Below are 22,788 nucleotides of genomic sequence, written 5' to 3'. Positions count from 1 at the left end.
TTATTAGCCTATACTAGTACATTAACACATACTGAGACATATTTACAGAGAAACCGACTTCAGCCCCCTAAGTGAGGAAGACCAACACCTTTAAGGAATAACAGTCTGGCAAATAACATCCAAGAGATTTGACTAAACCTGATCTGATTTGACGTCCACAAAGAAATATCTGACACAGAGCCGTCAGCCTGTCTACGGAGCCGTGATTATGAGAAGGGGTGTAAATGTAGAATGTAGCATAGCTATTAAAATTGTTATGTTTCCTAGCGACATCACCTAGAAGCAAAGTGTGAAATACAGGGGTCCTAGTTCCCTTAATTAACCTGTTGGACCCCCTGAATGCCTCAAAATCAAAAATTTGGGGGGGTCCCTGAAGATAAATTTGAGATGTCATGCTGTCCATCAGGGTAAAATAGACACTCAAATCCAGATTCAGTGAAGCTGATCGTTTATCTGCTTCACCCACAATCAGCTTCTGTCTTTGGTGTTCTTAACTATGTAGAGCTGCAGCTCTGCTCTGCCTCAGGGTGGCGCTGTAGCAGACTGGTTCACCCAGTTGGTCCTTCATAGCCTAGAAACTGTAACTCTGCCCGGATTCCTGAAAAACTTTAGAATGCGCTGCAGCAGATCTGTAAATCTGAAAACTCGCCCAGTTTCCCAAGAGTTTGGAGTGAAGAGTGACTGTTCCTCATTTCTCACACTGAAGACAGAAGAGGAAACGAGGAAGATCTCAGTTAGTGTGAGGAAGAGCGCAGAACCACACTAGAACAGAGACATTTTGGTGCCACTGTAGCATCATCACTGCTCTGTTGAGTGAGTTAGCAGCCAGCTAATTCCATATATGGGCTCAGGAATGAATGGTACATTGTTGAAATTCGATAATGTTTACATACTACACTTGGTTCTTGGGAAAAAAAAAAAATAGCTAGAAACTAGACATCATATCAGATTTCTGTGATATCAGCGATTTAAGTAATGTCTAGACTTGACACCATGTTATCTACAAACATGGACCACATTGGGACAAAAATCAGAATTCAGCAAGCGACAAGGTTGTTTTTTCCATGTAGTTCTGACTTTCCTGTGCATGTGTTTCTTTGCCTTGTTTACAGGGAGAGGAGGAAAGAATCTGACTGCAGGTAAGACTCTAAAATAGCTTTCCTTCCTTCCAACCTTTAAATAAAGACTAACCAAAACTGAGCTTTTAATGCAGATCCCTGAATGGAATGCAGTATTTCAGAGCAGGTGTCATTGAGGGATCCTGGACTAGGGCTGAACGATGTGGGGTAAATATCTAACTGCGATTTTTCTGACTAATATTGCGACTGTGATTTAAATTGCCATTATTTTCTATAAGTTCAAGTTCAGGCTTTTTCTTTTTTTTGCCAAGAAGACCAGAATATACACATTTTCAAGCTTGAGGTTTGACCCCTGAATGTAGAGTGCCAGACGGCCAGGAACACATGGAGGTTTGGTTGCCTCTTATTGGTCTAACACATCTACAGGCAGTTCACAAGCTCTCTGGTATTAGGTTAAATTTCCCCACTTAACACTTATGACAACATTTTTGATAATGTAGACTATAATTTTAAAAATTGCAGCTCCTGTGATTTGATAACTGCACTTTCGTACATTGCGATTTCGATATAAAAAGATCAATCTTTCAGCCCTGAACTGGACCTTTGAGTGCCAAATCAGATTCCTGAATTTAATCTTTTTAAGAAAAATATGTAGGAAAGCTAAAGTTTATTTATATAGTGCTTTTTTACAACAGGTGTTGTCACAAAGCAGCTTTACAGCAAAAAATCCGAGCCCCCATGAGCATCGCCAATGGCGACTGTGGCAAGGAAAAACTCAGTCATTCTGACAGACTGTAATACATTACAGGAAGTGTAGGGCGCGAAGTGTAGCTTCTACTGTTTTGTTGCACTTAAAAAAAAATAATAATAATAAATAAAAGAATATAACTCATACCAGGAAGTAGTCGGCCCACATTTCCCGCGCTGTCTCCAGTGCCGCCTGCCGTAGCTTCATGACATGCTCGTAACGTTCGTTGGACCAGTGCTTCGGACCATCCTCATCTTCGTACTCACTGACAAACAGACCAGGTACAAACAGATAGTGAGGCAAGGACAGAAAGAAGAAAACTGAGGCAAAGCTTGAATGTGTTTTTAGCTCCAATACCAAACAAAAACAGACTAAATACTAGGAAGGCTCACATCATGTAGTCCTAACAAACCAAATTTTGAGTTAATGCTACCACCAGCATGCTTTACAGAGGAATGGATGGATTTTTGCATATATTTAGGTCAGGGGTCGGCAACATGCAGCTCTTTACCTGTTGTGGCTCCACAGCAGAATTAGATGTTTAGGTAAAAATAAAATAATCCTCCTTTGTAGTAAAATAAAGCTCTGCTGATCGTTCAATGCAGTTTTAATAATAAATGGTCTTTAACGCTGGAGTTAATGTAGAACTGCTAATTCACCCTTTAACCATGAAGATCAGCGCAGACTGCTGATCACCATAGCAGTGCAGACAACAGTCTCGCCTAGCTAGTAGCTAATGAAACGGCAAAGAGAAAGATTTCAAACTAACATCGATAATTTAGAGACGAATGCATTTATAATCACTCCAGTTGGTTTCCTGATATGTTCAATTTGCAACAAAAAACTGTCAAAAACTAAAAGGTCACGAAGCTGAAGTCATTTCTCATTCTCCAGCTTCTTGTTTGAATTCTCCTGTTCCAGAAAATGAGAAGCGAATTCAGCCTCGTACAAATTAATGCTGAGAGACATTTTACAAGAAACTATTTCACTTTTGAGGAAAAGTTTCCTGCTGGAGACGCGAGAAAAGTGGCTATAGCTGAGCTAAAGCCTAAAGCAGAGCAAAGTAAGTCTGTGTTTTCATTAATATTATAATTTTTAGTCTATACTAGTACATCAGCATATACTGACACACATTTACAGCCAAGATGGTAAAATGGACATAAAACATTGTGGCTCCCAAGGTTGTTGATTTTTGTTGAAAGGACAAAATGGCTCTTCTTAACATTTGGGTTGCCAACCTGTGGTTTAGGTGTTTGAGTGTGTTTCATTCTAAGCCAATCAGACATTCAAGCAGAGCTGTTTATGGAAATATTTCAAACAAAAGGTGGTAAATCTGTATGGTGTAAAGTTGAGAAAGTTAGATAAATCAAACATGTGCATGGGCCCCATTTGAACATATTACATCAGCATAATAACTATATATAAGCACTTAATTTATGTACTTAATTCAAGTTGATGAATTGATGAATCATGAAAATGAATAGCTTTTCTCTTCAGTGTACTGTTTGACCGACCTACAATATAACAAATCACAGACCACTGTTTTACCATGATGTAATGGGCAGGTGAATTTTCCAAAAACACAGCAATCACCAAAACAAACCCACGGGAAACACAAAACTTGCCGATGGAAATCAGGCTTAAAAGCTACTAAATGCTTAAAAGAAAACTCTTCAATAACCTTTAAATCTGTAATGCCATGAATTTAACTTTGTTTTTTCAAAAACATGGAAAGCTCACATTATATAGTCCTAACAAACCAAACTTAAGTTAATGCTGCCACCAGCATGCTTTGAAGAGGAATTCGAATTATCAGGCATTCATGAAGGCATGTGTAGATTGTAATAGAAAAATATATATTTATGTGGGTCATTCTACAGAAATGTCCATTTTTGTGTCCCTAGTGTTTACAGATATATTACACTTAAAAAACATGCTAGGGTTACAATTTAATTATTTTTTAAAATAAACCAACAAGTTATTTTAACAATTACCCCTTCGTTTTTCTTCAATTTTAACTACAATAATCTAAACATGACTATGAAAAATATTCATTAAATGACATAGAAAACAAGTCAAATAAATATTATAACATATATAATGAAAGTTGTTGTCTCCAGGAGTCGTGTCACTGGTGTTACCGCGTAACAAAAAATCTCTTATTTTGAAATAAAAGTCACACTGATGACATCACTTGACTTCCTTTTACCTATTTTCTGAGGATCTATGAAGAAAAGCACATGGTGAGTCCACTGTGTCTTTCAGTTATCAGAGATTTTCTCATTTAGCTCATGATTTCATATGAAGCTTTTAGCTGAAGTCACTGGTGTGACCGACTTTATTCTGAGGTAACTGTGAAAAAACAGAATACAGATGGATTAAATAACATATTTTAGTGGACATTCCATGATTGACAACATGTGGTTTGATGCTCTGTAGCAGCCGTTTTGTAAAATGTATTGTTCATTAAAAATGTCTCTGGTGTTCCCTTTATTATGTGGAACACCAATGAGGATCACCAGTAACACCAGTGACTCCTATGGAGAGATAGAAAAGTGGACGTTTCTGTAGAGTGACTCATATGTGTTTTGCATACATGTAGGTGTTTATTGTGAAAGCTGGATAATTCAAATGTGTGCATGGGCTCAACATGAATGAAATCAACACAATTACTAGGTATAACTACTTAGTTTATCTACCTAATTAAAAATTATTGTGACATTTAATTTGTCTGGAACATATTTGAATCATGTAAATACATTCAACAACTTTTTTTCTTGTGTACTTTTTATATGGTAGGTCAGTCAAATGGCTATTCCTGTCAATCACAGACCACAGATTTACCATGATGTACAGTGATGGGCAAATTTTTCAAAAGGTTTCACCAAAACAAACCCATGGAAAACAAACTTGCAGATGGGAATCAGGAGTAAAAGCTACTAAATGCTTCAAAGAAAACTCCAACAACCTTTAAAGCTGTAACGCTGTGAATTTCACTCTGCTTTTCAATCCAGCGACTACATCTTGCTCAGAAAGGCTCAGTCACAGCCCACGGAGCGAGAGATGACTCGCAATCGTGTGTTTCCAGACGGACTGATAAAATCTGCTGATAGTTCTGGGCAGCTTAACTAGAAAGATATCAAATGCTCTGTTTACGCGGGGGCAGAGCGTCCCGGGCTGAGACTGTCGTTCAGTGGGTCAGATGGTAAAGCGTTAAAGCCATTCATAACTGTCAAATATGGTTAAAACACAGTCCTATTTTTCGGTAAACTGTTCAAATGTTGGTAACACTGTTCACCTGGGTTCCTCCTGTGGCCTCCACTCCACATAGTGGTACAGGTTCTGCACGTTTATCAGCCACTCTCTCAGCATAGCTGTGGTGTTGTCTACGTTGTGGTCCGTGGCCACCCTGAAGGAGAGAGCGAGGCAGAAATCAGTCAAATATGGAGGGATCTATAACAACAATGGTGATTGTGAAACATCAGTTGCCATTTACACCGAGTCAAATGTTCATGATGAATGGATCAACAGAAACGGTCCAAAATGACCCAGAGTGAGATCTTGCTCCATCAACTTCCATTCAATGTTAAATTTTTTCATTCTCCTGCAAACTGAGCTGTTTGGAGAAACACTGTTTTGTCCTGATAGCTAAAAAATTCCTTTAAAAGAACCAAAATTGTTCTTCTGTTCCTTTGCTGCACTGCTTCAAACCGTTTTTAGCACTTTTAATTGAAGAGGGAAAGAACAACATATATTAAAACATCGACAGAGAGACAGGAAAAGAGCCCTCGCCACCAAATAAGACACCGAGCTGTTTTATTTCCATCTGGATGAAATAAAGGAGTAATTATGCCTTCTGGCCAACATCTTTACACAGCAGAACCAAAGACAGAGAGGCTGAGGAAATGAGCGGCTCATAAAGGAGAAGCAGGCTGGTCAGTGACTGAGTTGGTGTAAACTGAAAGGCTGGACGCTGGACAGCAGCTCTGAGTTATAGCTGGCGTGACGCCGCCGTGTGTTTAGAGTCCCTCCATTATGTTCTCACACACGAGCGCAAATTTCACTAGCAGACGAGAGAACACACACACACACACACACACACACACACACACATATACACACACACACACACACATACACGCACACACCCACGTGCACAGACACGTGCACAGACACAGACACACGCACAGAAACATTCTTCGGACAAGAGTGTATTCAGTGGATTCCTGCATCTGTACTTTAAAAATGACTAGGATGCCAGAGAGACTGATGACATCACAGGAAATAGAGAGAGACAGAGAGAGAGAGACATGGAGAGAGGATGAGAAGAGAGAGAGGGCGAGAGAGACATAGAAAGAGGGTGAGAGGGACATGGAGAGATGGAGAGAGACAGAAAGAGAGAGAGAGGGTGAGGGGGTAAGAGAGAAAGAAAGACATGGAGAGAGGGCGAGAGAGAGAGAGAGAGAGAGAGAGAGAGAGAGAGAGAGAGAAAGTGCAAGAGAGAGAAAGAAAGAAAGAAAGAAAGAGAGAGAGAGACAGAGAGAGAGAGAGAGAGAGAGAAAGGATGTGAGAAAAAGCAAAATAGAGACAGACATGGAAAAATAGAAAGAGAGGAGAGAAAAGGAAAAACACATGGAGAGATGGCGAGAGAGAGTGAAAGATGAAAGACGTAGAATAGGCGGGGGAGAGAGAGAGAGAGAGAGAGAGAGAGAGAGAGAGAGAGGCATAAAAATGTCACACTCAAACAAAAGAAGCAGTCAGTCTGAATAATTTTGTGTGTGCACATGTGTGAGAGTGTGTGAGTGTGTGTGAGAGAGAGAGTGAGTGTGTGTGTGTGAGAGAGTGTGAGTGTGAGAGAGAGTGAGTGTGTGTGAGTGTGTGTGAGAGAGAGAGAGAGAGAGAGAGAGAGAGAGAGAGAGAGAGTGTGAGTGTGTGTGTGTGTGTGTGTGTGAGAGAGAGTGAGAGAGAGAGAGAGTGTATGCAAGTGTATGTGTGTCCAGGTGTTCTCCTCAGCAGGTGAGGAGCAGGTGAGCGCCCTGCAGCTCTGAGTCTGATCTACTCTGAAGATAAACAGTGGAGGGAGCTGATGGTGATTAATAGTCAGATTAATGTTTGTGGTGAAACACAGAGCTGAGAGCTGAACTGATCGACCTGCACTACAGCTGAGCGTCTGAGCCTGATACACCACACTGGACTTCACCAGCGTTAACATCTGTTAAGTCATACTTAAAAGATATTAACACTCCTGTTAACATACCGCTTCACACTTGTGGCCCCTATGGATTTTATTTATGTACCCATACAACAACAACAACAACAACAACAACAACAACAACATGTACTACACATAATTACACGCAAAAGTTTGCACATCCCTGGTCAAATGCCTTGTTTTGTTGATGTCCTAAGTGTAAATAAGTCAACACGTCCTCCACAGTAAACACGTGTAAATACAGCACTTTAGTGCACACTTTCTGTTTATTTATAATCCAGTGTTACCTGATCTGGGCCCACATTTGCATACAATGTTATAGGAGCCTGAATGTAGTCATTACAGGTCCCTTAGAGAATCAGTCTTCCATTACACACATGCTGATTGAAGACATTCCTGAACTGAATTCCTGTTTCTCTACTTTTTTTTTCCCCCCAAATCAGAGCTGCTGGGGGAACCTGGCCGCCACACGTTTCCACAACAAGTCTCTAACTTAACTGAAGTTCTGCTACAGAGATATTGAACAAGTAACAGTGTCTTCACCTCCACACTGTGCCAGAATCTAATGAGACGTCTATCTGAATGGTCTGCAGACGGCTGATGTGTTACCATCATTAAGCTAACTGTAAAGGGGGATTTCATCACTCTTTCATAGTGGAGATGTGAACAGAGTCATTCAGAGGGGTTTGATGTGAAATGGTTAAGATGTCTTCACAGTGGTGGTGATAGGAAACAGGGGTTGCCATGACTACAACACAAATATAGACATTTTATTTACTATCCAAAACCACCAGTGAACCTACACGAGTCTTCTGAGCTTATATGGAACGTTGATGATGGGAAAATAGTGGAAAATCCATAAATTTAAGTTTTCTTTGGGGACTGTTTTGCCTCACAGCACCCTGCATATATCCCTCCACTATGAATGCAATTAAAATTGTACGTTTTAGGCCAAAATCCACAAAAAGACTATCGTGAAACAGTGTCTCAGTCATCAGGCAGTGAATTCATAACCATTTCATGTAGTAACTTTCTGTGAGGGAGCTTTTAGAGGTGGACATCTGGTTCCTATCACCACCACTGTGAACAATCCTGACTCGGCTAGTTTCTCTAGAACAGAGCTTTTCACACCAAACCACTCTGAACGACTGTGTTTACATCTCAACCACTTAGTTATACTGACATTTTGAATAATCAGAATAAAAAACACAACTTTACAATATTGAAGTTCATGTCCGTTTTTGGACAAAGTGATTAACTATACTGGTTTATAATACGTGACCATAATAAAACTAAATCAGGGAGACTCATGTAAATATTAGTGTCAGTATCATTGACAGTGCTAGTTTGGGAATAAAGACAACACAAATTCATTTTATCCTCTTGTTGTGATGTCAGCACTCAAACCTTTCAGCTATTTAAAGCACATTTTTTTCAATAAGTGTTTTAAACAATAGTTTAGAAAAGTTTATAGAAGTTATAGGAGTTTAGAATAATTCAAACTACAGTACAATACTTATTTTCACTTAGAATGATGTTTCTTCAAGGGTTCTTTAATAAAGACAACAGTTCTATATAGAACCATGAACACTCAAAGAACCATTCGCATCAATAAAGGTTTCTTTGCATTGTGAAATGCATCACCTTTTCAAAAAGACTCAATATAGAAGCATATAAAACACCTTCAGATTGATGGAGAATAACTCTCTCACGATGCAAAGAATGCTTTAATTGTGTAAAGGGTTCTTTTTTTTTTTTACCAAGGAACCCTGAAGAACCTTTTTAAGTGCACAGCTGTACATAATCATAACATAAAGCAGGGCTATTTTTATTGAAAAGCCACAGAAAAATTCACATTTCTAAGAAGCCAAAATGTCCCCAAACTTCTGACAGGCACTGTAAAAGTCTGTTTCTCATATTGGAAGTGACCACATCTGTGGTCAGTGCTGCCAGCCTGTGGGTCTGGAAGCAATGTAGGATCCAACCCACATCACGTTCTACTGCGATTCGCATTATGAAGACTCAACTGTGCTGAGCACAGCTCAACACAATCACTCTTCCCTGATGGTGGAGTCTTTGTGAGGAGAACGTCTGGAGAAGAACTGCACTGAGGCTTCTGCAAAGCTCTGAGGTGGAAACCTCAAAGTCTGCAGCTGTTTATCTTACAGTGCGGTCACTGAGCTCATGTTCACTGATGAATCATGAACTCGGACTAAAAACCATTCAGCCACGTTTAAAAGAACACTTTACCAGAAAGAAAATGACAGCGGAGGAAAGGTATGTTTAAAAAAAAGGCCACTTGGTTTGAAATTGATTCCCAACACACCAAACTTACACATTTTTAAATATGATTTTTCAGTTTTCTTATGCAATTGATGTAGTTATTAGAGTGAGAAATCAAAACATATGCTCACATTCGGGTACTTTAAAGGGCCCATATCCTGCACTCGCATCATTTTTTGGTTTTATGTCCCAAAAATATTCAACATTCATTTTTACACGACCATTTTCCTGATTTTGTTACTGCATTTTTCAGTTTTTGACAATTTGAAAATGCCTTGTCCTTTACATTTTGTGTAAAATTCATGTTGAATGTACTAAAAGAAATGACCCAAAATGACTTGAAAAAAAAATCTGGTTCCACTGACTTACATTAAAAGTAAAGCAGGTTTTTTCCTTCTCCTGTAAAGTTACCATTTTGGAGATACAAGGTTTTGTTCCGACAACAGCGATACATAAATGATCTCTGCTCTGATTGGCTGACTTATATTGTGCCTCATTTACAAACCAGTCTGAAACAGTTTTTATAACTTCAGTGAGAGTGGGCGGAGCTAAGCTGCTGTAGGCTGAATAGGTTGAAATGCGTTGGTTGTTGTGACATCACAAAAACAAATTTAAACCTTGGCTGTTTTTGAGGCTTTGTTTCCACATTTGGACTGTATGCACTGCAAAGTAGTGAAACTTCAGAGGTTACACACTACGTCAAACTCTTATTTCAAAAGCTCAGTCTTCCATAATACAGGCTTTCTTCTCTTTCACTCCTCTTCTCTCCACCCATATTCACCCTCCGCTCTTCGGTAAACAGCTGTTGTCGGGTGTAAACTGTCCATGATGAAGAAATGACCTTGCAGATTCTTGTAGAGATCTCAAACGAGGGACATAATTGGATAATTAAAGTCATTACGATGCGGAAGTGGGTGGGGGTCGAACCACACGCTCAACCACAGCTTACACCCTTAGGAGGCCAACACAGGACCTCCAAGCCGGGACACCCAGCGCATCGTCTACAGCGTATAATAAATCACCGCCTGTCGGCTACAGAAAGCAGCTGTGAACAGATGTTGAGAGTGTAAGAATAAGTGTTTACGGGAGGACTAAATGGATGGAGTGGTGGGTGTGCCTTTGCAGAGTTCCCAAGAGCAGCTGCAATCATCCGCTTCCTCCTATAGTAAACTTTCTATAGATATATAAATATCACGCTCACTCACAGTGTGGGGGGCTGTGTGCCTGGTGGGCTGCCCTGCCCTCCACTTCCTACAAACAGATGTGAAGGTAACAGCATATTAATCAAATGGAACCTCATAAAACAGCTGAGATGGTCTACTTGGAGAGAGATTACAGTAGTGTGAAAAAGTCATAAACCACCTTTCATTTATTTAATTTCCAGTTAAAATGACAGCAGCCAAGTTCACATGCAGCCTGATAATCCGTTAATAATCCGACTAATAGGTCAATCAGAATAGAATACGTCCAACTATACACCTCAATCAGAATAGGCAAGTCTGATTGAGGCCGTTTGGAATACTATTACTATCCTGAGGTGGGTAATCCTGTAAATAATCTGTTAAATAGAAGAATAATATCCGTGTAAATGCCTGTATCTGATTACATTCCCTATCGGAAAGTTTAAGTCCGTTCTGATCATGTTCGTCACGTCATAGTGAAAGTTTATACCGTTCAACATGGCGGAGCAGAAACTGGTCTGCAGAGGAGACGAAGTTTATGCTCTGATCTTTAAAAGACGGTGGTGGGACGGACGTCCAGCTTATGTGTCTCAGAACACGACGTCTTCCTCTCGGCCTTCGTTAACATGTGAAGGACGTTTTCCTGAGTCTGACATCATTTTAGAGTAATTAAAAACACGAGCACTGCTCACTGCTGCTCGTCTCACTCTGACTGGACTCATGTGATGCTGGTTGTCATGGTAACATTTACACTAAGTGGTTCTCTACGTATGCATGTATGTTTTCGGATCATGTATCTCTCCCCATTGTGACAGTTCTTTCTTCTACCAGATTACAGCAAATGCAACATACAGCTGAGTTGTTTTGAGGTTCTGGTGAGAAGAGAAACAAATGACAGCATTGGTGCGAGGCAGCGCACTGAGACCGCCACCGCTAAGCCAAGAGAGAGGTCTGCGCTGGCTGCTGAAGTTGTACTCAGACCACAGTGGCGGCGGTGGCTGAGTTTTGGTCACTTAAGTGTAGTACTAGTTCCCTGTCTGAGTCGCTCTCTCTCTCTCTCTCTCTCTCTCTCTGTAAAAAAATCCAACTCTGCAAAAAGTTTGAATAAAATTCTTATCAAGTCGAATGAGCAGAAGCCAGTGATTATGGAACCATTTGCATTCTCAATATAATTAGATTAAGTGACCCTCACTAGTCCTACACCTCCACATTTAAACCCATCCGTGCAGTGAAACACCACATACACACTAGTGAAGACACACACTAGGGGGCAGTGAGCACACATGCCTGGAGCAGTGGGCAGCCCTATCCACAGCGCCCGGGGAGCAGTTGGGGGTTAGGTGCTCAAGGGCACTTCAGTCACGTACTGTCGGCTCAGGGGATCGAACCGGCGACCTTCCGGTCACAGGGCTGGTTCCCCAGTTGAGTCCACTGTATATTAGTGTCATGTAATATTAATAACACTAGATTAGATTACATTAAAGTTCACTAAAGTTCAAAATGTACAAATCTCCAGCCTCACACGGGCTTTGTTCATCTTGTGAAAAACTGTAATTGGCACGTGGCGTGTCATTTACAGTCTTATGCAAAAGTTTGGGCACCCCCAGTCAACTGGCATGTTTCTGTTGATTTTCTTAATATTTTTTAAAATATGGTGGGGTGATAACCATAAAATGTGGCCTATACAGTTAAGGTACATTTTATTTAGCGTTTTCATTTTTTCTGACACATTAAATAGAAATGTGCACATTGACATTTGCAGAAAAAGGCCATATTGAGTTTGTTCTACATGCATCCTACATCTTCTATTTTGTGTTTTTCCCAGTAGGTTAAGCTAAAAATGGAACTTGTGTACTAACTTGAAGAAAAATGCTGTTCTCTGTAAAGGATGAGTTCACGTACACCGATCAGGCATAACATTATGAGCACCTCCTTGTTTCTATGCTCATTGTCCATTTTATCAGCTCCACTTACTATATAGGTGCATATTATTCATAAGAGCTTAAGTAAGCGGCTGAAATCTGATTTGAAAAGACCAAACAGCTTGACATCACATTTATACAGTCAGATTTGAGCGCTGCCTAGAGATCAGCTCGTCGTCTGCTGAGATTTCAGACGAGGCTTCAGCAGACCAAACAAAGCAGAATGTGTGAGGAGGACGGCGTGTTCAGTCCCCACCACAACAAAGTCTCCTGACTCACAGGCCGCTGGTCCGCTATCAGTGCTGCACGTGTGACACCTTTCACAGCTCCGTCTGGTTGAAATTAACCCCTGGATTCCAGCGCTGACCCCGCAGGGACCTCGCTCCCCATCTGTTTCAAATCCAGAGTGTCACACAAAGCATGCTGTCTGTGGCTGCCACATCACTGCTGACCTCCATGTGTAAACACTGAGAGGACACATGGGTCACTTTTAAAGAAACGTTTACAGCTTTCTGCTCTGAAAATGGACGGAGTTAAAAAAGTTTAAGAAAAGGAGGAATATGAATCACACAGCAACCTGCAGAAACCACACTCTTAACTTTACAGGCTTTTTAAGGATGAAGCGATGGATAAGCCTAAATTTTAAATTCATATTCCTTAAAGTTCTGTTTGCTATGCGGTGTCAACCAGAGGAGGATGGGCTCCCTTTTGAGTCTTGGTTCCTCTCAAGGTTTCTTCCTCCTGCTCTTAGGGAGTTTTTCCTCGCCAATGTCGCCACTGCTGTCCCAGATTTTTCTGTAAAGCTGCTTTGTGACAACACCTGTCGTAAAAAGCGCTATATGAATAAACTTTGACTCGACTTGACTTGCCAAATGTGTGTACATGTGCATTTGCAGATAACAGTGAGTCACACAGTGTCAGAAACCACATAATCAAGTCTATAAGAGATACTGAACAGCTCAGTTTGAGGAAAGTTAGACAAGCAGTTAGGATGATGCTAATTGGTGGGGTGTAAGCTTCCATTGCTGGCTCCAGTGTAAAACTAGAGAAGCAAGACATGAAAATTCTTCACTGATCAAGATTTGGAGTAAAGGGGGAACAATGGGAACATTTAAGTTCTATTGCTTTAACTCAGAGTGCACAGATGTAAACAGTTCAGTTTTAAAGACATATTTACAGCTTTCTGCTTCAGAAAAAGAGTTAGAGCATTCAAGCACCTTGATGGGACGAGGAATACAGTTGTATGCAAAAGTTTGGGCAGACAGGTTACGTTTTACTGATTCTACAATGAACAAATGTCAATGCATTTTAATGCTGGATTTCACTGGATTTCACACAAGAGACATAAAATGTTGCCTGTGCAGAATTTATGGTTATATTTTGTTTTATTTTTTAAAAAACTCAAGGCAATAAACAGAAACTGTGCATTAAAATTAGCAGAAAAAGGCGCCGGAGTGTTCTCTGTGTAAGATGTGTTAACTTATGTTCACTTAGGAAAATCAACAACGTGTCATTAGACAGGGGTGGTCAAATTTCGCACATCACCAAGTGTCATCTAGACCTCCTCAGCCTCTCAACCTTAAACACTTTATTCTGAGCTTATTACTGAGGTTCATCATTTACCTATTAAAATACTTCATATTTGACTTTTGACCATTGAGCAACATGTGGCTCTTTTATTGCCCTGTTCGGCTCCACAGCAGAATCAGATTTGTAGGTAAAAATAAAATAATCCTCCTTTACAGTAAAATAAAGCTCTGCTGATCGTTCAACACAGTTTAACAATAAATGGTCTTAAACTCTGGAGTTCATGTAGAACTGCTAATTCACCCTTTAACCCTGAAGATCAGCGCAGACTGCTGGTCACCATAGCAACGCAGACAACAGTCTCTAGCTAGTAGCTACGAAACAATAAAGAGAAAGATTTAAGACGAACATCGATAATTTGGAGAGGAATGGACTTATTCGCATTTACAATCACTCTAGCTGGTTTCCTGATACGTTTAATCTGCAATGAGAAACTGTCAAACACTAAAAAGACATGAAGCTGAAGTCATTACTCATTCACCAGATTCTTGTTCAAATTTTCAGCTATAGCTGCTTTTCTCACATCTCCAGCAGGAAATTTTTCCACAAAAGTAGAACAGTTTCTTGAAAATGTCTCACTGTTTGACTTTTTACAAGGCTGAAGTCATTACTCATTCACCAGCTTACTAATTCACCAGCTTCCTGAGGCGCCAAAATGTAACTGCTGCACCATTTAAGGTGGAACGGGAAAATCTGAACAAGAATCTGGTGAATGAGTAATGACTTCAGCCTTGTAAAAAGTCAAACAGTGAGACATTTTCAAGAAACTGTTCTACTTTTGCGGAAAAATTTCCTGCTGGAGATGTGAGAAAAGCAGTTATAGCTGAGCTAAAGCTTAAAGCAGAGTAAAGTAAGTCTGTGTTTTCATTTATATATTATGTTTTTAGCCTTTACTAGTACATCAGCACATACTGGGACATATTTACAGCCAAGATGGTAAAATGGACATAAAATGTTGAGGCTCCCAAGGTGGTTTGATTTTTGTTGAAAAGACAAAATTGCTCTTCTTAAGATTTAGGTTGCGACCCCTGTTCTAGATCAAGCCTCTTGTCTTTCTGGACATACACAGTTACACATTTTGTTAACAGACTAAATCTACACACCAGCCTGCATTCAGAAAAAACTACTACTGAACCTGCATCAGTCCTCCCTGCGTCTGCGATCCGATCTAATCAAGTTAAGAGATCAGTCTCGCGGAAGAGCAGAGCCAGCAGATAGCGAAGTTGTGACTAGCTTTATTTGGAAAGTAAACATGCAGAAAGAAGCTAAACACAGCAGCGGGGATGGATGTTGTCAGCGGGACAAGACCTTTCCAGAGAAGGACCTTTCGGGTGAAATTTTGAAACTATAAATAAAATAAAAGTGCAGGACACAGCAGGTCATATTGTAGGAAAAACTGTTTTCAGTATGACAACAAATACACAGTGTAGGAGACGTTTATTTATTCATTTCTTATAATGCTGTCTTTGGTGTTTGTTATGTAAGTATGGGCCAACTACAGGTCAAAAGGTCTTTAAATAGAAAGAGGAACTGAAAGAGGGTGTGGCTGACCAGGAGCACACAGCTTTTGAGCTTTTGACCTTGCGGTTGCGGGCTCCTTTCTCTGTGCTCTAGCATTCTTTGTTTGTCTTATATTAACTTTACTTCTGGTTATACGACCTGTAACATTTCAAGTCTGTATTAAATCATAGCTTATTTTTTGGAAATTTGACTGGACCTCATTTTTGTTACAAACAAGCATTAGAAGATTCCCAGTGAACACAACTAGTGACCCACAAATGAAAACATAATTAGGATGAATAGTCGACAAATGACTGTTTACGAAAGGTGTAAGTGGTCATATTTGCATATGTATTTGCTAACAATACAATACAACTTACACGTCTATGGAAGGAATGATTTACTGTTTTCAGAATTGAAATCGCAATTAGAAAGAATGCAAGTGCTGCAAAGTTTAACTACAGCCTACAAGTGGGAAATTTTCACCTAATAACACAGAGCTTGTGAACTGCCTGTAGATGAGTCAGACCAATTCGAAGCAACTGAAAATCCACATGATGTTTATATGAGGACACAACCACAACTAGCAGACAGTCTAGCATATTACACTCAGTATATAATCCATTTTCTTTCTTGAGCTTGAGTATCTAAACCTGGATTAACAGAGAAAGTTGTTAACCGCCTTCGTAAAACGAGCTGATGGTCTTTGTGAAACGAGTTAACCACAGCGATGTTTGTTAGATGTAGTGGAGCTGAAACAGAGTCAGGAATCCTGTACAAACTGAACCTCAAACCGTTTAGCTCTGTCTTACGATTACAGCCTTATTAGGGTAGAGCTGACATGATACCACCTCTCCAACACCGATACTGAAACCCTGAGCATCGGCTAACTTGTAAAAGAGATTTTAATCTCTAGTTTATGAAAAGGTACAAATACAAACTTTTCACCTGGAAAAACTTATTCAAGGTTCACAGTCAGACCTTAAAACCACTGTTGTACCTTTGAGGGAACATTTACACTGTTTGTACCTTGATGAATGAAAAATGTACCTGAACAGAACCTTTATTTCTAACAGTGATTGTGCCTGATGTTTCCAGGGTTATGACTTTTTCTCGTCCACACATTTACCAGCAGTGCTGTTTAATAAGAAGTGTCTACTGAGGCAGAGAACACGCCCCTGTCTGTGTGTACGGTGAGTGTGTATAAAGCCATTCACTGCACTAATCCCACACTGTTGCCGGAGGGAAACTTTTCAGCACCTCTCCAAATTCCATCTCTTTCTCTGACGCCGGACCCAGGATTCGCTGAATTTCAAACAGCTCTGTTCCCTCCGTGCACTACACAGACACTTTATGCCCAAACAGAACCATCTTACATTCTTATCAAGGCTGCTACATGGTTTGGATGTTCCGTTCTGGGAAAAACCTTTGATGTAGGCCTTTTTGTAAGTTCTTTAAACTTTAAAAAAATTCTTCACACTCACACATCTCATTTACACAAACTCAAAGGTTCTTTATGGAACCAAAAGAGGTTTTAAATTGGGATTTCTTCAGAACCCTTTACTTTAAAAAGTGTATGATCAAGCCCCGTCCTCATTCTCTTTTTTTCTGCACCGATTTGTCAAAGCATCCATGGGTTTGGTCCCTACGCTAGATACCAAGAAAGCGTTCTTTAAAACAATTTTGGCTCTTTAAATAACATTTCAATAGACATTACCTTAAAAACTCATCTGAACCCACTGAACTGAAAGGTTAAACGGTTTTAGGAACCAAAAGTAGTTCTTCTAATGCTAAATAATCCTTTTCGGCATCTTTATTTTAGAGTGTAGAGGCCGAACCAATAGACACTTTGGCATATTATTGGGTGGAAGCTGTAAAGGTGTCAAAAAGATGCTTTAGAATCACTTTCAGTTCCCTTCTTTGCACAGTTCTTTAAAAACAAACCACTCAATTGAAAATGTAAAAAGTTTTAGGGAACCAAACATGTTTCCTCTAAACCACTGCTCTGAAAAAACCTTGTAGCACCTTCATTATTAAGAGCCTCCTCCACAGCCAATCTCACCAGGTGGCTCCTTCTCCCCAGTCACATGTCCTTAAGGAGTGAGCGAGCTGGGCTGGACTGGGCAGGCTGGGGCTGTGGCCCAGAGGAAGCAGCCGTGGAATGGGAGGGAGCATGGAGCGGGGGATGAAGGGGCTCACTGTATTAATGCCTGGACACGTTTCAACTCGCTCACTTCCCCTGCGACGCTTGGGTCAATGCACAAACCTGCAACCCCCAGAGATGAGGCTTCAGTGGACTGCGCATGAGCCACGTCCCCCAAAACCCCACGCCCATCTGTCCTGAACTCCAGCCTGCAGTGAAGAAGTGCTGTTTTATTACCCTATTCTGCAATTTCGTCATCTGCAGAGGGAGGATTCCACGCTTGGCTTTCCTCCAGTACCATCTGAGTTAGGAACACCTCAGCCTTCTGCTTACTTTGAGCCATGATCTCACGTGTTATCAAGCACTGGAGAAAGCACAGGAGAAACCACAGCTGGTCACAACTGAGGTCAACCTAAACAGATGTGAAACAGCCACTCAGGCCTTGTAATCATCTATCTGAGCTCATGAAATAGAGAAGTGGAACTTGGTTAGTTCACTTTTCGCTGGAAGAACATGAAGCTCTTTTCTGAAGAAAAACACAAGACTGAACATTTTGTCTTCTTTCTTGGAGCAAATCAAGCCCAGCTGACTTGATGTTTTTTCCAGTTTCTTGTCGGAGCCAACGGAGCCCAGTCGGCTGAACCCTGTCTTTCATTTTCCATGGATTTCCCAGCAATGCCAGCCCACTTTGGTGGAGAGTAGATCAGTCCCAGCTAACTGAACACGTTTCCGTACTTCTTAAAGAAACTGAAGACCAGCTAACAGGACTTTTCCTCCACTTTCCTGCACCATATACTGAGTTCGTTGACTAAATAAACCCCAGCTGACCAATTAATGGAATAAACAATGATCTCAACTACCTGAACATCCTGAATCCAGCTAACTTAACATGTTCTCCAATTTCAGGAGCCGTATGGACGTTCTTCTACTTTATGGAGTAAATATATACAACATAACTTCAGTAACCATCTTAACTACCTGAACATTGTCCTGAAAATGAAGCCATTAAATAAATGTGTTGTATATGGTTCTATTTGGCACTTTTTTGAAAACGGTTCCACATAACACCAGAAATGTTTGACATTGTAACAACAGCAGAACCCTTCTTGGTTCAATACAGAACCATGAGTTCTATATATAACCCTTTTTGGTTCTATATAGAACCATTTCCTAACTAAATGTTTTTTTTGCCTGGTGCAATGGTTCTTTAGATTGACGAAGCATGTGTTGTATATGGTTCTAACCTTTTTTGAAAATGGTACTTTACAGAACCGTTTTTGAAAATGATTCTATACAGAACGTTTTTGGAAATGGTTCTATTCAGAACCTTTTTTAAAAAAGTTCTATACAGAACCTTTTTTAAAAATGGTTCTATATAGCACGAAAAAAAGCTTGAGATGGTAACAACAGCAGAACCCTTTTTGGTTCCATATAGAACCACTTCCTGCTTTAATGGTTCTTTGCCTGGTAAAAGCGTTCTTTAGATTGATGGACAATGTGTTGTATATAGATCTGTACAGTACCTTTTTGAAAATGGTTCTATATTACACCAAAAAGGCCTGACAACGTAACAACAGCAGAACCCTTTTCGGTTCTACATAGAACCATATACAACACATTCTCCAATCTGAAGAACCATTTCATCATGCAAAGAGTCATTTAAGCAGGAAATAGTTCCGTACAGAACTCATGGTTCTAAATAGGACCATTCCCTTTACACAGGAACCCTTGAAGAACCAGTGCTCTTTGGAACAGGATTTTCCATTTCTTGGAGTAATTAAACACAAACTAACGGTACATGTTCTCTAACGTTTAGAAGAAGACTAAGCCCACCTAACCGAACACCGCCCCCCACCCCTCTCTTCCCCAGTACTACGTAGGCGCCACGGCTCTCAGGGTGACTCACCACAGGGCCATGCGGTCCTTGGGGTAGTTGAGGCGGTCGATGGCTCCCAGCACATACGGCAGAGAGTGCTCCGAGTTGCGGCAGAGCAGCGCCGTGAGCAGCCGCGGAGCCAGCAGCGGAGACTCGGGGCTCCAGCGCTCCTCCGGGAAGTAGCCGCGGCTCAAGCCAGCCAGAAGCAACCACGAGGCGACCAGGAGCAGCAGGGCGATCGGGTGCATGGTGGAAAAGAGAGCGGGGCGAGGAGAGAAGACAGAACAGAGTGGAGAGAGAGAGAGAGAGAGGAGAGCAGGGGGGTCAGAGAGAGCTCACACGGCCGGCCTCCACGGTATCAACGTAGACAGTAATGCACCATAATCCTGCGCTGTAGGCTGGAATTAAAGGGGAAGTCTCTCTAGCCGTCCTCAGTGGAACAGGAAGGGGCTGCTGTGGGGAGTCCAGTTTTCAGACCCGCTCCAAAACACGCACGAAGCTGAAGAAGGAGAAAACGTGTCAGAAGAGCAAATATGCGCGATCAGGTGTAGCGTTTAAAAAGTTATAGCGGTTGTGTCTGAATTGTGGAGGACTGGCTCTTTAAAGTCAGACAGCTGCGTCCAGTTAGAATGTGCCAGAAAGATTCGAGGCGTGACTATATGCGAGGGGGCGTGGCCACAGCTGTGAAGCCTGAAACAGAGCTATACATGTATACAACGGTGCTTCATACACACACACACACACACACACACACACTATATACATACATACATACATGCATATATATATATATATATATATATATATATATATATATGGTCCGTATATATATGGACCAAAAGAAATGACCCAAAATGACTTGGAAAGACGTCTGGTTTCATTGACTTACATTAAAAGTAAAGTATGTTTTTTCCTTCTCCTGTAAAGTTGCCATTTTGGACATACAGTAGTTTCCCTATGAAAAACATCTTGATAAGAACAATCATATTTTGCTCTTATTATTCTATATATCCTATTGCTTTAAAGAAATGTTCACTTTTTATTTTCCCTGAATTTACATTAGATTTAAATATGAGTAATCTTCATATTATATGAATTTAATTAACTTCAATAGAACACATACACAAAGTAATAGTACACAGTTAGAAATAAAGGTTCTGTTCAGGTACATTTTTTTGTTTATTGAGGTACAAACAGTGTAAATGTTCCCTCAAAGGTACAACAGTGGTTTTAAGGTCTGATTGTGAACCTTAAATAAGTGTTTTCCAGGTGAAAAGTTCGTATTTGTACCTTTTCATAACCGAATTTTTTTTAAACAGAACAGTAAAATAAAAGCCTGGAGACGAGACGGGGTGTGTGGAGTCAGTACAGCTTAGAACATATCATTTCAGTGGATTATGGTTCAGTTATGTTCCCTGACTAAAGGTACTGAGATGTACCCTTGAGGGTCCCACCCCAGTGACAAGAGGGGCACTGCATCAGTGATAGTTTCGTACCTTTATTTCTAAAAGTGTAGGCATCTATAACAGTGGTATAATCTACAAGATTATGTGTAACAGTAATTCCCAGATGGAGTCCTGTTGTCCACCTGCACTGCACAGTTACATCCTTGTTAATAATAAAGTCTTCCTGCAGATGAATCCAGTGAGCTAGAGCGGGAAATGTGATCCTGTAGTGTCTACATGGGGATGTGAAAGTTTTCTCTAAACTTCTGAAGAACGTGCTAAATCTGTGCAAAGTGCGACCCCTGCTGGACTGACCGGGAATCACCAGTAAAACTCACTCTGCCTCTTCGAGTTTAACCCTAAAGCTTAACTGTCGATTGCACATACATTTTAACACACGCACACATATACACTGATACATATATATATATATATATATATATAATATATATATATATATATATATATATATATATATCAGTATTAACTTACTTGTTAGTTGTTATGGTATAGTTAGGCATTCATTCCAAGTGTTGCAAGTGTGAAGTTGATATTATATGATGTATAAGATATATTCATTTGATGTAAACTTTATTTGCCTATAAAATGTAGCAACTCAAACAGTAACCCCTTGATTTAAAAAACTGACTGTTCTGCATTCAAGACACTGTTATTCTTGAAGTTCATAGTCCTATCGGCTTGCTTTATTATCTATATTGTAATTGTATTAATTATAGTTCCTTATGCAATGTGGATGTAAATATTATAAAATGTACAGTAAAAGGTATTTTAAGATGTTCCAATATATATTTTTACGAGAAGTGAATGAGATGCTAAACAATATACTGTATTCTATTTACATTAATATTTAGTCAGGTTTTCTACCCTGAGGTATTAAATATTATCAGTTCTGGATATAAATTTCACTCTACCTTAGTTTTCAATGTTCTCCAGGTTTCTCTGTCATTTCAAACAAGTCTCTGTTCAACATTCTGCACTCCAGGGGCATAACTGGAGACTTATGGAAGGGGCTAAGCCTTCACTACTGAGTCAGAGGACATGGGACCCCAGGACAAATTTTTAATGGCCCCAAAATGTCTGTTTGTCATGGACATTCAGAGTCGCAATAGCCATGAAGTTGATCAACACGTGTCAAGCTTGCACACGGTGTCTCTTCTTAGAACTTGTGTTGGTCCAACTTATTTTACTACATACTTAAAAATATGGTTCTTCAAGCATTCTTTAGTAAAGGCAATGGTTCTATTTAGAACCATGAGTTCTATATAGAACCACTTGCATGCTTAAATGGTGAAATCATTCTTCAGATGGTTCTATATCAAACATTTAAATAAAATGGTTCAATTTAAGAATGCTTTTTGTTGCTAGATAGAACCATTTTCAAAAAGGTTCCATATAGCACCATACACAACACATTCTCCATCAATACATAGAACCTTTTCGCTATTTAAGCAAGCAAGAAAGAGCCATTGTCTTTACTAGAGAATGCTTGAAGAACCTTTTTTAAGCATGTAGATTTGGGTTAAATGTGATCACTATGATGCACAGTGAGTTTAGAACCACACTCAGCAAAGGCAAGGCTAGATAATTAACCTAAAGTACACACACTTAAAAATAACGGTTCTATATAGATAAAAATAAATGGTTCTATATACATAAAAATAATTGTTCTATATAGAACCATGAACACTCAAAGAACCCTTTTACATGCTTAAAGGGTTCTTTGCATCATGAAAGTGTTCTTCAGATTGATGGAGAATGTGTTGAATGTGGTTCTTCTATTATTACAAGCTT

The 22,788-nt window shown here is 40.1% G+C and overlaps 1 protein-coding gene across 1 annotated transcript in view; it reads right to left on the bottom strand.

Moving 5' to 3' along the window:
• The window catches only part of colgalt1b (collagen beta(1-O)galactosyltransferase 1b), a 31,531-nt gene extending 11,467 nt beyond the window's left edge, over positions 1 to 20,064 (bottom strand). The window contains exons 1-3 of the mRNA XM_036557756.1: positions 19,562 to 20,064; positions 5,126 to 5,236; positions 1,975 to 2,092 (exon numbers count right to left, since the gene is read on the bottom strand). Coding sequence (XP_036413649.1) covers positions 1,975 to 2,092; positions 5,126 to 5,236; positions 19,562 to 19,779 — 447 coding nt within the window. The 5' untranslated portion in view covers positions 19,780 to 20,064. The remainder of the gene's footprint in view (positions 1 to 1,974; positions 2,093 to 5,125; positions 5,237 to 19,561) is intronic.
• Positions 20,065 to 22,788: the final 2,724 nt, after the last annotated feature.

Source organism: Colossoma macropomum, unplaced genomic scaffold, assembly GCF_904425465.1.
Source record: "Colossoma macropomum unplaced genomic scaffold, Colossoma_macropomum, whole genome shotgun sequence".
Lineage (NCBI taxonomy): Eukaryota > Metazoa > Chordata > Actinopteri > Characiformes > Serrasalmidae > Colossoma > Colossoma macropomum.
The sequence above is the reverse complement of the archived record's forward strand: the minus strand, read 5'-3'. Positions and strand labels throughout refer to the sequence as shown.